Here is a 16,836-nt window from a genome sequence, read left to right as displayed (position 1 = left end):
TCAATGAAGTATTTTCTTTCTTTCTTTCTTTCTTTTTTTTTTTTTTTTTTTGTCTTTTCTAGTGCTGTTCCCACAGCATATGGAGGTTCCCAGGCTAGGGGTCTAATCGGAGCTGTAGCCACTGGCCTACACCAGAGCCACAGTAATGCGGGATCCAAGCTGCGTCTGTAACCTACACCACAGCTCATGGCAATGCCAGATCCTTAACCCACTGAGTAAGGCCAGGGATCAAACCCACAACCTCATGGTTCCTAGTCGGATTCATTAACCACTGAGTCACGACGGGAACTCCATCAATGAAGTATTTTCTTCATTGAAATGATGCATGCACAGGAGTTCCCGTCATGACTCAGTGGCTAACGAACCAAACTAGGAGCCATGAGGATCCTGGTTCAATCCCTGGCCTTGCTCAGTGGGTTATGCACAAAGTAAAGTACAGTATTATCTGGTTAATGCCATAAGAATAACTTAGTAAAGAAATAGAACCTCTCTCAGGAGTTCCCGTCGTGGCTCAGTGGTTAATGAATCCGACTAGGAACCATGAGGTTTCGGGTTTAATCCCTGGCCTTGCTCAGTGGGTTAAGGATCCGGCGTTGCCATGAGCTGTGGTGTAGGTTGCAGACGAGGCTCAGATCTGGTGTTGCTGTGGCTCCGATTCGACCCCTAGCCTGGGAACCTCCATGTGCTGCAGGAGCGGCCCAAGAAATGGCAAAAAGACCAAAAAAAAAAAGAAAGAAAGAAATAGAACCTCTCTGAAACCACATACGTTCTCTATTAAATTCCAGTGGTGTATCTCTTTTAAAGCTCAAAGACGTTGTAATGAGTAGTTTGGGATTTCCTCAAAAAGGGAGTAAAACCTGGGGATTATCCCCATTTTGTCTTTAATTAGTGCAACCATTTAGGAATTCACCACCACCACCACCACCACATCAGCACATCTGTAGCTTTTTTAAAGATGTAATCAAACTTCTTAGATATTTTGAAAGTAATTTATAAAGCAATTATGGAAAACAAGTACTTCCTCAACTTATCCTGTTTGCATGTAAAAACGTTCTTCATTACTAATAACTTCCATTAATTGTCAGCTGAATGAGATCAGGCTGCAAACAGGAGAATCTTTAGAGATTCAGGTCTACCTACAACTTTGCACAGCCACTGGCCAGTGGTCCTCGTGTGTCACTGTCACTGTGATGTGCATCTCTTACTTGGCAACCTGGGGCCTCCGAACAAGGGATCACTGGCTGCAGAAAGACTAACAATATTTTCCTCCATTACGGTACCATATATGGGAATTCCTGTTGTGGCTCAGCAGAAATGAACCCAACTACTATCCATGACGTTTCGGGTTCGATCCCTGGCCTTATTCGGTGGGTTAAGGATCCAGCGTTGCCATGAGCTGTGATGTAGGTTGCAGACGTGGCTCAGATCTGGCATTGCTGTGGCTGTGGTGTAGGCTGACAGCTACAGCTCCAGTTCAGCCCCTAGCCTGGGAACCTCTCTATATGTCACAGGTGCAGCCGTCAAAAGCCAAAAAAAGAAAAAGTAACAGTAGACACTCTGGCTGCAGGGTTACACAAGGATTATAGTCCCTGAAATCACAGTCTTTAGGCTAAACTGCCAAGTAAATTAACATCGTACTCTTAGATGTCCCCAGTGGGACCTTCAGATAGGCTCAGTGTCCCCTCAGGTGGGTCAGTAGGTTGGGACTCAGGACCTGAGCAAGAATAGATGGGGAAGCTGAGAGCTGATAAATAGTCCAGTACAAAGCCATGGGTTAGGTTTCACGCACAATGTCTCAGTCCAGGGAACGGGAGCCAGACAATGTTACCGAAGGCTAGAGTTGTTTCCAGGCAGAATGAGAAGGCAAATGAAGGCCTGGCAGAGGCACATGTGGAAAGTGAAATCTGAAACAAATCCAAGGTCACGTTCATTCTCTTCCTCCAGAGATGAGAAGATGCTTCCTTTAGTACAGGTCAGTCTAGTGCTAATGAAGGGCATAGCCGGTTAAAGTGGCCAGGATCTCTGTTATGGATTGAGTCGTGTCCACTGCAGAAGACCTATTCCCCCCCCCGCCCCCGCCAGTGTCTCAGAATATGACCTCATTCAGAGATAGGACTGTTGCAGATATAATTAGGGAAGATGAAGCCATACTGCAGTGGGGTGAGCCCTTAATCCAGCATAGTTAGTGTCCTTGTTAGAAGAGGAGAAACCAGAGACACCCAGGGAGAAGATGCCATGTGACAACAGAGGTGAGGAGTTTGGAGTGGTCTGTAAGCCACGGAATGTGGAGGATTGGTGACCTTGACCAGAAGCTAGGAAGAAGCAAGAAAGGTTTCAGAGGGGGCACAGCCCTGCTGACACCTTAATTTTGGACTTCTAATGCCCAGAACTAAGAGAGACTGAGTTTCTGTTGTTTTATGGCACTCAACACGTGGTACTTTTCTGTAAGGCAGCCCTCAGGATCTAATGCATGCTCTCAAGAGAAGCACTACTCTTCATCCACTTAGGAGTGCTGGCACCTGTCTCTGGGAGTGCCACACCCTTCATGCAGATTTGGGTCTCTCCATGATTGCCATGGGAACTGCCCCCCTTGGACGTTCAGATTCTGCCGTGCCCAGCTATTCCTCCTCTGGATGTTACTATTCCAGGATGACTGGAGGCTGCGGAACATGTGCCCTCACTTTTGAGGGTCATGAACTTGCTGCACCCACAGAGGAAGTCTCTCTGGATGCTTTCCTCCTCACACATCCTCTCCCGGTCCCCTGGCCCTTCTTTTCACCCTCCTGCCACAGGAGCCAGATGCATCCTTCACATTTTCCCAGGAATTACAAGTAAAGCTGATAGTGTAAATCACTCTTCCTTTCTGTATCCTGGGGTGTAGGCTTCAGCATAGGATATCGTGTTTTTCTCTCGTAATAAAGATTCTGACAATGAAACGGGCCACCCAAGGACATTTTCTTTATTAATATTGAATATCTGAAAACAAAATAGTTTAGTTCATTAAAGATATGCATCTAGGTCTGTTCTTGTAAAGAAATGGACCTTGAGGAGTTCCCATTGTGGCACAGGGGAAACTAGGAACCATGAGGTTGCAGGTTCAATCCCTGCCCTTGCTCAGTGGGTTAAGGATCTGGCATTGCCGTGAGCTGTGGTGTGGGTCGCAGACGCAGCTCAGATCCCGAGTTGCTGTGGCTGTGGTGTAGGCTGACGGCTACAGTTCTGATTCAACCCCTAGCCTGGGAACCTCCATATGCCGCAGGTGCAGCCCTAAAAAAAAAAAAAGAAAGAAAGATATAGACCTTTACAGAAAATTCATTTAAGTGGTTTTAGAATCAGTGTTCTTTTTACGAAGCACAGTCCTGAGGCAGCAATACCTCTAACAGCTTGACAGAGTATTATGACACATTCTGCAAAGAATGGTTGGTTAAATTCAGATCTTAAAATGCCTTTTTTTAGGTCTTAACAAAAGTCAGAGTGACATAGTGAGCCTTCATTTGTGTAAGGCTTGAACAACCCCATTGCTTAAATTAAGAGCTATCAGAGGGGGAGTTCCCTGGAGGCTCAGTGGGTGAAGGATCCAGCATTGTCACTGCAGTGGCTCAGGTTGCTGCTATGGTGCAGTTTCAGTCCTTGGCCCAAGAACTTCCACATGCCATGGGCATAGCCAAAAAAATTAATGAATTTTTAAAAAATAGAAAGAACTCTCAGATTGAAAAAGGCTAGGAAGAGACTGCATCCAAATTAAATAGTGAAATGGGAAAACAAAAAAGTAAAGGCAAGTGGAAGGGTAAAAGGTGAAACTAACACGGAGAAGATCTAAGAATGCCAGTTCTTATAAAGGACAAGAATTTACTGTGTAGCGTAGGAAACTATATTCCCTATCTTGCAATAACCTAGAATGGAAAAGAATCTGATATATATATATCTGAATCACTTTGCTGTACACCTGAAACTAACACAATATTGTCAGTCAGCTATACTTGAATTTTTAAAAAGTCAGTTCCTTGTTTTAAGGAGCATCATATTACTAAGCAAGACTGATCTTTTTATTGATTGCAAATATGTATGAAAATTATTAGAAATGTGAAAAAGAGCACGAGAGCACGGCGCACCTGTCTCACCATCTGGTTGATGATAAATCAAGGAAGGGGGATTTGACTCACCTCTGACTTGAGCAGCCATGGTCTTGTCACCACGTGGAGCTATAGCTAGGGAAAAGCATACTCTTCTTTTCCCTTTGTGTTCTTCATTCGGGGGACAAAGTAACAACATATTTACTAAACCGATGTAAATACTTGGCTTCCCCAAGTGCCACCAGTGATTGATGCAAACCACGGTGTCGCTGCGGGTCGGTGACTGATTGCACGTTGGGGCCTTGACGCAGAGGCTGACCGGGGTTTCCTTGAACTCCTAGGAGCCGAGGTGACCTACATGAACATGACCGCCTACAACAAGGGCCGGCTGCAGTCCTCCTTCTGGATCGTGGACAAACAGCACGTTTACATCGGCAGTGCTGGTTTGGACTGGCAATCCCTGGGACAGGTAATCTTCCCGGTACATAAACTCCGAGTTCCGTCTGCATCATAACTACCGCCTCCATACAGCCCTCCGTCCCCTCTGCTGTGGTGAAGGGACGTCACACCTTCAGCATTTATTATGTGTAACTGACGAGTTTTAGGAGGTTCACCTTTTAAAGTGAAATGATAAACCTTTCCTTATTAGCAGAAGCATCTTCCCCAAAAGACTGCCATGGCTTCGGTGCTTTTGTAATTCAGATGCTACTCCCGATTCTTTAGAGCATCCTGATGCGTGATTTATATGACGTAAAGCTACATTTTCAGGATGAGATCACGTTACCCCGTGGGGTACAGGAAAACATAGAAATTCAGTCTAGGATCATTTATCATAGAATAAGAATTCGTGTTAATAAACCTTAAGATGAAAGGGCTATCATCTTTCTCTTTGCAAATAGTTAACTTCAAATATCTTGAAAATACGGTTGAACAGTCTTGTCGTGTTCATGTATTTATTTGTGCCGGAGGTGGTCCATAGAGGATTACAAATCGCCTTCTTCCTATTGGCCTAACAGTGGCAGGAAGTTCTCCATCATTGGATGGGTGAGAACACGGACCCGTCAACACAGGGCCCGTACACACTACGTTTTAGCGGAACTCTTTTAATACTGAAATCACTGAAATAACAGTGAATTATACTGCGCTTCTTTTTTATTCCTATGGAGAAAAAAAAAACCATTGATGTGCAAACAGAGACCCAAGGGCCATTGCTTGAAAGACAACGTCACATGGGCTGGTAACGTTGTGTTTGTACTTTTAGCTTCGGGCATGTGACTATCCGCCTCCCAATTCCCACTTTCCTTCTTAAACAGCCACCTTTCTCGCACACACACATCTGAGTTTCCTCTTTTAATGAGATGAAAGTGCTTGGTTCTAAAAGAAATGGGCAAAGGAAGTAGTAAAAATGCAGTTATGTCCCTCTGCATGGAATAGTGAGGAGCCAAACAGCAGCTTGTCTAAGGCGGTCTCCTAGTTTTGTGTGTAAAGGGGAGTCGGAGTAGCCCGGTCTTGAAGGTCAAGTACTTGGTGTCTCTGACAAGACAGCACAAGAGGGGACACAGAAAGAAATCCCAGGATTCATTTTGGGAGGAAGACACTGCAAGATTGTGACCAAACATCGTTTATTTCATATTTGCTCAGGAAATTAAGTGCTACCTACTGATACAGAACTAATTCTGAACAGGGGTTCCTGTCGTAACTCAGCCGTTAACCAACTGGACTAGCATCCAAGAGGATGCGGATTTGATCCTTGGCCTTGCTCAGTGGGTTAAGGATCCGGTGTTGCCGTGAGCAGTGGTGTGGTGGCAGAGCAGGGTATAAGTATTAAAGAGTAAATTAAAAAGAATTTTTCGGAGTTCCCGTCATGGCGCAGGGGAAACTAATTCGACTAGGAACCATGAGGTTGTGGGTTCGATCCCCAGCCTTGCTCAGTGGGTTAAGGATCCGGTGTTGCCATGAGCAGTGGTGTAGGTGGCAGATGTGGCTCAGATCCTGAGCTGCCCTGGCTGTGGTGTAGGCCAGCGGCTATAGCTCTGACAATTACCCCTAGCCTGGGAAGCTCCATATGCCACGGGTACAGTGCTAAAAAGACAACAAGACCAAAAAAAATGATTCTGGGAGTTCCCTTCATGGCGCAGTGGTTAACGAATCTGACTAGAACCATGAGGTTACAGGTTCGATCCCTGGCCTTTCTCTGGGTTAAGGATCCAGCATTGCTGTGGCTGTGGCATAGGCTGGCGCCTACAGCTCCGATTAGACCCCTAGCCTGGGAACCTCCATATGCCGTGGAAAGAGGCCCTAGAAAAGGGAAAAAGACAAAAAAAAAAAAAAAAAAGATTCTGAACAAAATAATATTATCAACAATTATAGGGGCAACAATAACTAGCTTATATTGAATGCCAGGTGCTTTTCTAAACCATGTAAACCTCAAAATGATCCTATGAGGTAAATACCATCATTGCATCCATTTTAAAGAAAAGCTGACTTGAACCCAGAATGGAATTTCAATATTGAACCTTTTAAGCCAGTTTCTTCTAGTATTAATTCTGATATGAAAAATATGAATTTTGATTCTATATTTCATGTCCAGTGACCCCTCAAACCCACGTATTAAAAAATGTGATTATAGCAACATTGACTTAGCTCAGAAACAAGAAGTAAGGCAATCGTTTAGTATAAAGCCTCATTAATTAAGAGTATTTAAAGAAAAATAGTCTAATTTATGGAAAGCTCTGAGTTCACTTTTTTATTGTACTTAAAATTACTAACCAATAAACATCTGGATCCCCTATGTTAAATAGATAAAATTGGTTCTTAATAATATGAATTATATGTAAATTTTGCTAAGTGGTTTTTAACATGAGCATCATTTGTTGTTTGGAGTTTTTTGGTTTTTTTTGTTTGTTTGTTTGTTTGTTTGTTTGTTTTTTAGAAAATGTTCTCCCCAAGCACCGAGTTTTACTTCCTTTGATTTTAACTGATAGCATCTAAAGTTCTGTGAATTCCAGTTGAGGTGATGTTTGAATAACTGAGGTTTAATGACATTTTTCTCCAAATTTGGGGGAAAGTTATCTTCCTTTTCTTTATCTCCTTCTACGCCTTCCCTTAGGCAGGCAGACCTACATACATTCAAGCATGGGTTGCTCTGCTTGAGGGTTCTTCCTTTGTCTTTGTGTTTCATTGTTGTTTGTTTTGTAGGAAAGTAGATTGACCTTTTCAATGATTGTTCTTAATCTTTGTCGCCATTTGGATATTATTTCCTTTTGAAATGGATCTTCGCTGTAAAGTGTGAAAATTTCCTCTCTTTCAATGTGATAAATGCAGAGCAAAGATAAGGCGGAAGCTGTTTCCTATTATTCATATGGAAAATGATCTATCTTAGGATTTTTCCTTGTTTACACACTCCTAAGAGGTAGCTGGTTACCCTTCAGTGATAGACAAGACCAAGGAAGAAGTGAGCCAAGTTCCCAGGTCTGGTTCTGTTTCCTGACTAACCAGGCTCCTTTCGTAAGGACCAGTCAGCTTCTCGAGCTCCATTTAATGTCATTCTCAGCAGGACCTAGAGAATCCCATCCTCCCTGCTATGGCCATTGCAGGGCGCAGGGCCCTCCAGGTCTGTCTACAAGAGATGTCCCTGTGACTTTGTCCCATGCTGGCTTGTTCTCGGCTCCTAAATCCAAGCAATCTGGTTCCAAACCCTTCACTCTTACTTCATGGCTAATAATTTTTTTTAATTAATTGCATTTATGGAAAATCATTTTCTTTCATGATTTAGCTGTGATACTAAACTATAAATGTCCTCTCTCACTCTTTTTTTCTTTAAGAAAAGCTAACTACACTGTTCATCTAGATACCCTTTATTCATTCGCGGCTTTCTGATTGCAAACCCACGATGGCCACAGAATGACACCTACTGTGGCCCAGTACTTGAGTTTCGCAAACTCACTTTACCTCTGGGTTGAATTTCAAAGACTGGGAAGTCAGTGTGTGTGTGTTTTGTGTGTGTGTGTGTGCACTTCTGTTACCACGCTTCCTGTAGTGGTTCAGGGTGTGTGTGTGTGTGTGTGTGTGTGTGTGTGTGTTTTTTTGTGTGTACGCATGCCATGTTGGTTTATCCATTTTGTTGTTGTGTGTGTGTATGTGTGCACTTCTGTTACCACGTCTCCTGCAGTGGTTCCGGGTATGTGTGCACACACACACGTGTACGTGCCACACACGCTTCTATAACCATGTCTCCTGCAGTGGTTCCAGCTGCTCCCCTAGAATTCAAGGCCAGGGGAGTCCTGTGGGAGGGAAGAGAACACCACCACAGGCTTTGCCACATAGGGGGGGTCTTGATTTGCAAATCTTGGGAGCTTCTAAAAACACCGTGGAGGAAGCCAAATATACAGCATTCACAAAGCCGTGAACCAGTGTGTGAAGCAGAAAGAAGAGGGCACAGCAGTCCACGAACCACAGGGTTCCGGAGGCGTGATGCTGAAGTAGAAGCTGGAAAGGAGAACATAACATTGCTTTTAGAAAGTTACTTTTATAATTTTTCAAACATACCTCTTAAATGAACTACTAGCTTAGAACTGGAGGCAGGAGTCAATGATTCATTGAATGGTTCACAAGAATTTGGCATCTCTGGAGAGGGGAAATATTTAATTCATGTTTGTACTATAATTAGAACAAACAGAATAGGCCTGTTTAAACTCTGGTAGTGTGTATTTTCATCTTAGTCCACCTTGATTCTGAGAAGTCCTAAAAGGTATTAAAACAGGCCAGGGAGTTCCTGTTGTGGCTCAGCAGGTTAAGAACCCAGTGTTGTCTCCCTGAGGATGTGGGCTGGATCCCTGGCTCACTCAGTGGCTTAAGGATCCAGCATTGCCCCAAGCTGCAGTATAGGCCACAGATGTGGCTTGGATCTGGCATTGCTGTGGCTGTGATGTAGGTCAAAGCTGCAGCTCTCGATTTGACTCCTAGCCTGAGAAATTCTATATGCCCAAGGTGCAGCCATAAGGAAAACAAAACAAAAAATCAGGCCAACTCTCAGGGCAGGGAGCACAGGAGCACTGAGGTGAGTGCTAGTGCTGGTGCTAAAGGAGGCAGCAGCCTGGGGTGGAGGGCACAGCTTGGCTGCCCGGCGTGCCTTCTGCTGCAGCCTGGCAGGGAGGGGGCGCTGACCAGCCCAGGATCTGCGTGGCATCTAGAATCACCGAAGCTTTTCGTCTGGAACTAGAAATTACCTCGAAGAATAATGTCTAGTGTTTTTCCAAGGTGTGTTGTATGAAATGCCATTGTGAGATAGGGAAAAGAACCTGAGAAAAGGACTCTATACTCCCTACGACTGAGCAACTATGGGTTTAATTTAAATACGTTTCTCTATGATGGGTCTCCTCAGAGCTAATAATAGGCTAACGTGCTTTCTGAATCTCTAAGAGGATGGAAAGTGCAGCATTTACTAAAACTGCTGGGAGGTCTCATCGTGGCTCAGTGGTAACGAACCCAACTAGTATCCATGAGGATGTGGGTTCAATCCCTGGCCTCACTGAGTGCCATGAGCTGTGGTGTAGGTTGCAGACACGGCTCAGATCCCGAATTGCTGTGGCTGTGGTGTAGGCCGGCAGCTGTAGCTCTGATTCGACCCCTGGCCTGGGAACCTCCATATGCCGCAGGTGTGGCCATAAAAAGACCAAACAAACCAACAAAAAAGCTATTTAGCTATGAACTACTTTCCAGTTAATTTTATGGATCAAATAGCTCTTGAATCTTACCTATTTCCACAAATGTGGGTCTAAACCAGAAATCCCCTTTCGCAGATGAGAACCCTGAGGCGCAGGAGGGTGGGAGAGTTGGGGCAGGTGTGTGCCAGTCACTTACTCATGACTCCCCATCCCTTTACATTAGGTCTTAGGACTCTCACACAAATACTCTTTTGACCACAATGTACTACCTTAAAAATATGTTATTCTTTGAGTTTCTCTTGTGGCTCAGTGGGTTAAGAGCCCAACATAGTGTCTGTGCGGGTTCAATCCCTGGCCCCTCACTCGGTGGGTTAAGGATGCGGCGTTGCCATGAGCTGTGGTGTAGGTCACACATGTGGCTCGGATCCCCCATTGCTGTGGCTGTGGTGTAGGCTGGCGGCTGCAGCTAATTCAACCCCTAGCCTGGCTTCCATATGCTGCAGATGCAGCCCTAGAAAGGAAAAAATACATATCATTCCAAAGCTGATGATTGTAGGGTCAATCTCCTTAGCAACAAAATAATTTGACAGTTGCCAAGCCAAGGCTTGGTTTTCTATGGTAAAGATAATCAACAGATAGTTATTGCACGTTTACTAGATTCAGAGAATTGGGCTAATCATGAAAAAAGGTTTGGAAAAAAAAGGGTATTGACACAGAAATAGAAAGTTTACAGTCCAGTTTGAAAAAAGATTTAAGCGTTCTTTAAAATGAGTATTTGCCAGGTGGGACCAGCAACATAATTTGTGGGACCAAACAAGGCCTCTTGTTCAAGAATTTTAAGGAGTTCCCGTCGTGGAGCAGTGATTAACGAATCCGACTAGGAACCATGAGGTTGTGGGTTCGATCCCTGCCCTTGCTCAGTGGGTTAAGGATCTGGCATTGCCGTGAGCTGTGGGGTAGGTCGCAGACACAGCTTGGATCCCACATTGCTGCGGTTCTGGCGTAGACCGGCGGCTACAGCTCCGATTAGACCCCTAGCCTGGGAACCTCCATATGCCACAGGAGTGGCCCTAGAAAAGGCAAAAAAAAAAAAAAAAAAGAATTTCAAGATGGTGACAGCAGAGCATTCAACCAAGTAAGAAGTTCTCCTAAGGCATGTCCTTCTGAATGTGGAGCTCTTTGCACCTCCACAGGTCAAATGCCACAAATCCTGGTGCTAAAATGAGTCCATCAGCAGTAAGATGCTAGGGGTCTTGGGAAGAGGACAGTCTCTGCAGACTAAACAGTGAGAAGATGGAGCTTGAGCTAAGTCTTAAGTGATGTGAGTGAGCCAAAGAGAGAACGGCATTCTAAGGGCCTGAGCAAGGACAGCGAGTCATGAAAGAGCTTAGTGTGTTAGAAGATTCCTGAGCGATCTTGCGGGACCAGAGTGTTTGATGGGAAAGCCTTGGAACATAAGGCTGGAAAAGACAAGGATAAGCTTGGGAGGGACCGCAGGTGCCCGACGTAGGCTGCGGATTCGGTCCTGCAGGAGATGGGCGAAACAGAGCATCTGCAGTGGAGCCAGGACCTAATGACACCGGAACAAATCTAGAGACAGTGCACAAGTGGAGGGATGAGAAAGCAGGGAGATGGAGAGCCTTATGGCCGAGATGAAATAGGGAGGCGACAGCACTGAATTATGATGGTTCGAAGGTTAATACATGTCAATTTAGCGAGGCCGTGGTGCCCATTTGTTTCGTCAACAGCCGTCCAGATGTGGCGTGAAGGTGTTTTTTAGATGCGATTAACATGTAAAGAAGTAGACTCGAGTAAACAGATTATCCTTCCTTCTGTGGGAAAGCCTCCTGCAATCCTTTGACAGCCTTAAGAGCAAAGACTGAGGTTTTCAGAAGGAAGAATCTGGTCTCAAGACTGCAAGAGAGAAATCCTACTTGAGTTGCCAGCCTGCGCTACCGATTTCAGACTTGCCAGTCCCCACAATCGTGGGAGCCAATTCGTTAATACAAACGAAGCTCGCTCATGCTCTCTCTCCATATATGTAACATATGGATATGTATGTATCTCCTATTGGTCCTGTTTCTTTGGAGAACTCTGATGAATACAGGTGATTGCTGCGAGAACTAGAAGGAATTGCAACAGAGAAGACTTGGTAAAGCTGTGTCACAGGGACTGATGGGTTATAAGGAATGAGCCAGAGGGAACAGTGAGTATTGTCCCAGTGGGACAGTGGGGAGAAGGACCATACTGTCAACAGAAATGGGCACTATCAGGAGGAAGAGGCCATTCTGATGTCCAGTGGGCAGGTGGAGAAACAGGAAAGAAAACGGCCAGTATTGATGCTTTTGATCTAATAGCTTGAGCACCTAATAGTGATGTTTCTTGACTGACCCTAAAGTTACTGTTTTCATCATAACTTCTCTTTCTTTGTTTTGTTTTTGTTTTTGTTTTTGTTTTTGTTTTTGCTTTTGTCTTTTTGTCTTTTCAGGGCCGCACCTGCAGCATACGAAGGTTCCCAGGCTAAGGGTCGAATTGGAGCTGTAGCTGCTGGCCACAGCCACAGCCATGTGGGATCCAAGCCGCATCTGCGACCTACACCACAGCTCACAGCAACACCGGATCCATAACCCACTGAACAAGGCCAGGATCCAACCCTCGTCCTCATGGATCCTAGTTGGGTTCATTAACCACTGAACCACGACGGGAACTCCCATCTCTTTCTGATAATAACCATCTGGTAGGATGTTGACAAGCACTGCAGTCCTTCTGCTTTGCCAAGCCGGTCCCTCCTTTCAAGTCTCCTTGTGGTTTGATGTTAAAGCCTGACATTAATGATGAGGAAGGTGCTGAGGGTTAAAGTGTCTCGATTCCCTCTTCTTGTCCTTTTGCTTTCAATGAAAAGAACAAAGCAGTGAGGTAGAAATTTGAAGACGGAGCGGGTGTGCCAGTGAGCAGGAGAAGGTCCCTGCATTATAGCACATTCTGTCACCCCCGCTCAGTGCTAGCGCTGAGGTGACATTGTTCAGACAGAATGTATGCATTTCTAAAGACACATTCAGCTCCTAGGGAGGTGGGCATTGGTAATGCAGGCACATGCATATCCAAACCAAAATGAAAACAAACTAAAGCAAAAAGCATCAGTAGCAAAAGCAATAGAGAAAAATTAGGGAGTTCCCGTCGTGGTGCAGCGGAAACGAATCTGACTGGGATCCATGAGGACGCAGGTTCGATCCCTGGCCTCCCTCAGTGGGTTAAGATCCGGCATTGTTGTGAGCTGTGGTGTAGGTTGCAGACGGGACTTGGATCCCATGTTGCTGTGGCTGTGGTGTAGGCTGGTGGCTACAGCTCCGATTCCACCCCTAGCCTGGGAACAACCTCCGTATGTGGGCACGGCCCTAAAAAGACGAAAAAAAAATAGAGAAAAATTAATATTCCTTAGGCAACATGTAATAAAGGAAAACAAAAGATTCATTCCTGCAGTATTGATTTAGAAGATTACCTGGGCTGCTCAGAAAGGTCATTTTTGTTTGCATATGAATTCTAAAGTAAATGACAGGCTAGAAGCCCACATTTCATCTAAAAGAAATGTATTAGCCGACTCATTTTCAATAACAAAGCCAGGTGTATTTTTTACAATTTTCAAAGTCACAATTTGGCAGAAATACTGTTCAAAAGAGCAAATCCTCTTTCCTGGTCTCCCCTGAGACACATTCTCACAAAGCCAGTTTATTGTCTATTATAAAATAGTCTCAATTTGTACAATGAAGTGAAAAGGTAAGAACATCGTTTTTCCCTCTCCTGTTGACCATTCCCAAGATGAAATTCAGCCAGTAGGTCATTCTCAAATGAAGTTTATTTCCAAATTTCTCCCTCATATGTCCCTCCAATGCCTGCTTCCTCTGTCTGGCCTAAGTGACATGATAACCCAGGTGTCCGTGATGGCTCCTTAGGTGACATCTCCAGAGCTCTATCCTGGGCATTTTTTTTTCTAGATATAATCCATTTGGTTCATCTTCAAATACGATGCTCAGGTCTCTCTGTCTCTCTGTTGCCCTCTCTTTTCATGTGAAGCCAAAATGAGAAGGCAGGCATCTGCAAGCCAGGAATAGAGTCTCATCAGAACCCAAACATGCTGGCCCCCAGATCTCAATCTCCCAGCCCCAAGAACTGCAGCGAGCTTGGGAACTCTACAATGTATAGAATGTTGCCCTTTATTCCCAAGGATCTTGCAGTCTGTTCAGAAAGAAGGGAGATAAGTCAATACCACCATTTACTTGTCTAAGACAAGAGGAGAGATGGATGAGCTGCCCTGTCTCCACCAAAGGATGCCAAAGAGATACAGGCATCCCTGATGTAGGTCTTGGCATTAGCTCCGGATTGGCTTCAGAGTTTCTTTAAATAACACTGATGAAGGTTGTACAGTCTGTGAAAATGCCCATCTCCGTTCTTGACTAGCTTTCTTTTGCAGAGGTTCTGGAGGCATTTTGAATTCAGTTTTGATCTGTAGGCTTGTTCAATTGCACACAAAAAAGCTGGGGGTGGGGGGGTTGTTCATTTTATTTTCGTCACACACATTCTGACTTTTTCCAAGTTACCGCCATCCTCAGACCTCAGGAGGTACAGTAAGATTGAGTGACAGTCAAATCCCTAAAACAGACCTCTTCAAAAAATAAAAATCCATTTTTACAGTTAAAAAAAAAAAGTAAAATACAATGCTCAAAATGCAATGATCTTTCAAAAATAGCCCTCTGTGCAGATTTTGGCTTGAAGTCATGTGGGCACTATACTTTTGAAAATAGAAGCTAACTTGGATTTCATATTTTGCCAGCTCATTCTTTTGTCATTTGTTACTAAAGCATTGCTTGGCAATATAGGGTAGTAGTGGAGTCAGATCCAACTGATTAAGTAGAAATTTTTTTTTTTTTTAATTTTTTACGGCTGTGCCTGAGGCTTATGAAAGCTCCCAGGCTAGGGGTCAAATTGGAGCTGCAGGTGCCAGCGTACACCACAGCCACAGCAACACCAGATCCAAGCCACATCCGCAACCTACACTGCAGCTTGCAGCAATGCTGAATCCTTAACCCACTGAGTGAGGCCAGGGATCGAACCCACGTCCTCATGGATACTCGTTGGGTTCTTAATCTACTGAGCCATAACAGGAACTCCGGATAAAACTGAAATTGAACTTTTTTCTATCCTTTATAATTACATAACCGTTGCCAAGTTTTTTTCACTTTCCCAAGCTGCAATCTCTTTATCTCCACAACTGACTAATAATACCAACCGCACACAATTGTTAGGGATCAAATGGGATCACACACAGCCTCTCCCTGGACTTGCAGCCCTGTTTGTTGCTCAGTACGTTGTAACCAGTAGAGCTGATGACAAGGAAACTTTTTTCCTTCTTTGATAAGTTATTTAGATCAGTAGATCAAGGGAATGGTACATGTGCTAGCATTTATTTATTTATTTATTTATTTGTCTTTTTAGGGTTGCACCCTCGGCATTGGAGGTTCCCAGGCTAGGGGTCTAATCAGAGCTATAGCTGCCAGCCTACACCACTGTCGCAACAATGCCAGATCCAAGCTGCATCTTCAACCTACACCACAGCTCACGGCAACGCCGGATCCTTAACCCACTGAGCGAGGCCAGGGATTAAACCCAAAACCTTATGGTTCCTAGTCGGATTCGTTTCTGCTGCACCACAACGGGAACTCCCATAGAAGTGCTAACATTTGTTTGTCGTCTTTGGCAGAGATTTTGTAAATCTCCCTAACACGTGGCCTGGTTAACAGTACAGCATCGTGAGCCGTGGCCCTCAAGGGGTGTGGGCCAGGGGCCGAGTGCTTCTGTGGACAGGGCTCTAATGTCTTCGCCATCGAGCTTCATTCTACATCCTGTGCTGTTCAAGGGTATCATCCATATTCATACCTAGAAGACAGAGTTATACTCAAATTTGTAAGTAGCACAAATCTGGGAGACAGAGCTAAAGTCTTAGCTTTCAGAAATACGACTAAAAGAGATTTCAACGAGTTAATTAGAACGGTACTAACAAGAGGACAGTGAGCAGGATGTGGAGAAAAAGGAAGACCACTCAAATGAGAATAAGCAAGCAAGGTCGCCAGCCACCACCACGTGCCTGCGACAGGCACTCAAAAATAGAGAGTGGGAAAGGTTTATGGTGGAAAAAGGGGAACAGGCTGACGGGAGGGTATTGGCGTGAGAAAGTTGTAGGAAAGTTAACTAGAAATGGGGTATCCTATGTAATGGGTTAGGGGTACGTTTTCAGCTTTCTCTGCTTTGGTTCTAAATTGGAAGTGGGCAGAATGAGAGGAAGTGGTAGGTAGTGCCCAGTAGAGGGCCGATTGCTGTAGACAAAATATCTGCCTCCCATAAGAATTCACGTAGCTGAACACTCCCTGACCCACAGACACAGAAAACAAACTTAAGGTTACCAAAGGGGAAAGGTGGAGGGAGGGATAAATTAGGAAGTTGGGATTAACATATACCTACTACTATACGTGAAATTTCACCAAAAAAAGGACATATTATATAGCACATAGTTACTATATGCAATATTTTATAATTACCTATAAGATAAAAGAAAGAAATCTGAAAAAAGTGTACATATATGTATGTATGTATGTGTGTGTGTATATATATATATATATATATATATATATCTGAAATACTGTGCTGTATATATGAAGCTAACATGACATTGTAAATCAACTATACTTCAATTAAGAAATATATTTTTAACTTGATGACATGAACAAAAAACTATTACAGGGGAGTTCCCTTCATGGCTCAGTGGCAATGAACCCAACTAGTATCCATGAGGACGCAGGTTCTATCCCTGGCCTTGCTCAGTGGGTTAAGGATCCGGCACTGCCGTGAGCTGTGGTGTAGGTCACAGACGCAGCTCAGATCTGGCGTTGCTGTGCTTGTGGTGTAGGCCAACAGCTACAGCTCCAATTCGACCCCTAGCCTGGGAACTTCCCTATGCCATGGGTGCAGCCCTAAAGAAAATACAAATTAAAAAAATACAATTAAATAAAATTTAAAAACTACTGCACATAAAATAGAAAAGCAAC

General features: G+C 44.3%; 1 protein-coding gene across 6 annotated transcripts in view; it reads left to right on the top strand.

Annotated features, from left to right (window-relative positions):
• The window catches only part of PLD5 (phospholipase D family member 5), a 303,291-nt gene that overhangs the window by 224,655 nt on the left and 61,800 nt on the right, over positions 1–16,836 (top strand). For all 6 annotated transcript variants that reach the window (XM_021064454.1, XM_021064453.1, XM_021064455.1 and 3 more), the window contains one exon: positions 4,415–4,542. In XM_021064454.1, the coding sequence (XP_020920113.1) occupies positions 4,415–4,542 (128 nt within the window). The remainder of the gene's footprint in view (positions 1–4,414; positions 4,543–16,836) is intronic.

The sequence above is a fragment of the Sus scrofa genome, chromosome 10, assembly GCF_000003025.6.
Source record: "Sus scrofa isolate TJ Tabasco breed Duroc chromosome 10, Sscrofa11.1, whole genome shotgun sequence".
Classification (NCBI taxonomy): Eukaryota; Metazoa; Chordata; class Mammalia; order Artiodactyla; family Suidae; genus Sus; species Sus scrofa.
This window is presented reverse-complemented; position numbering and strand designations above follow the sequence as displayed.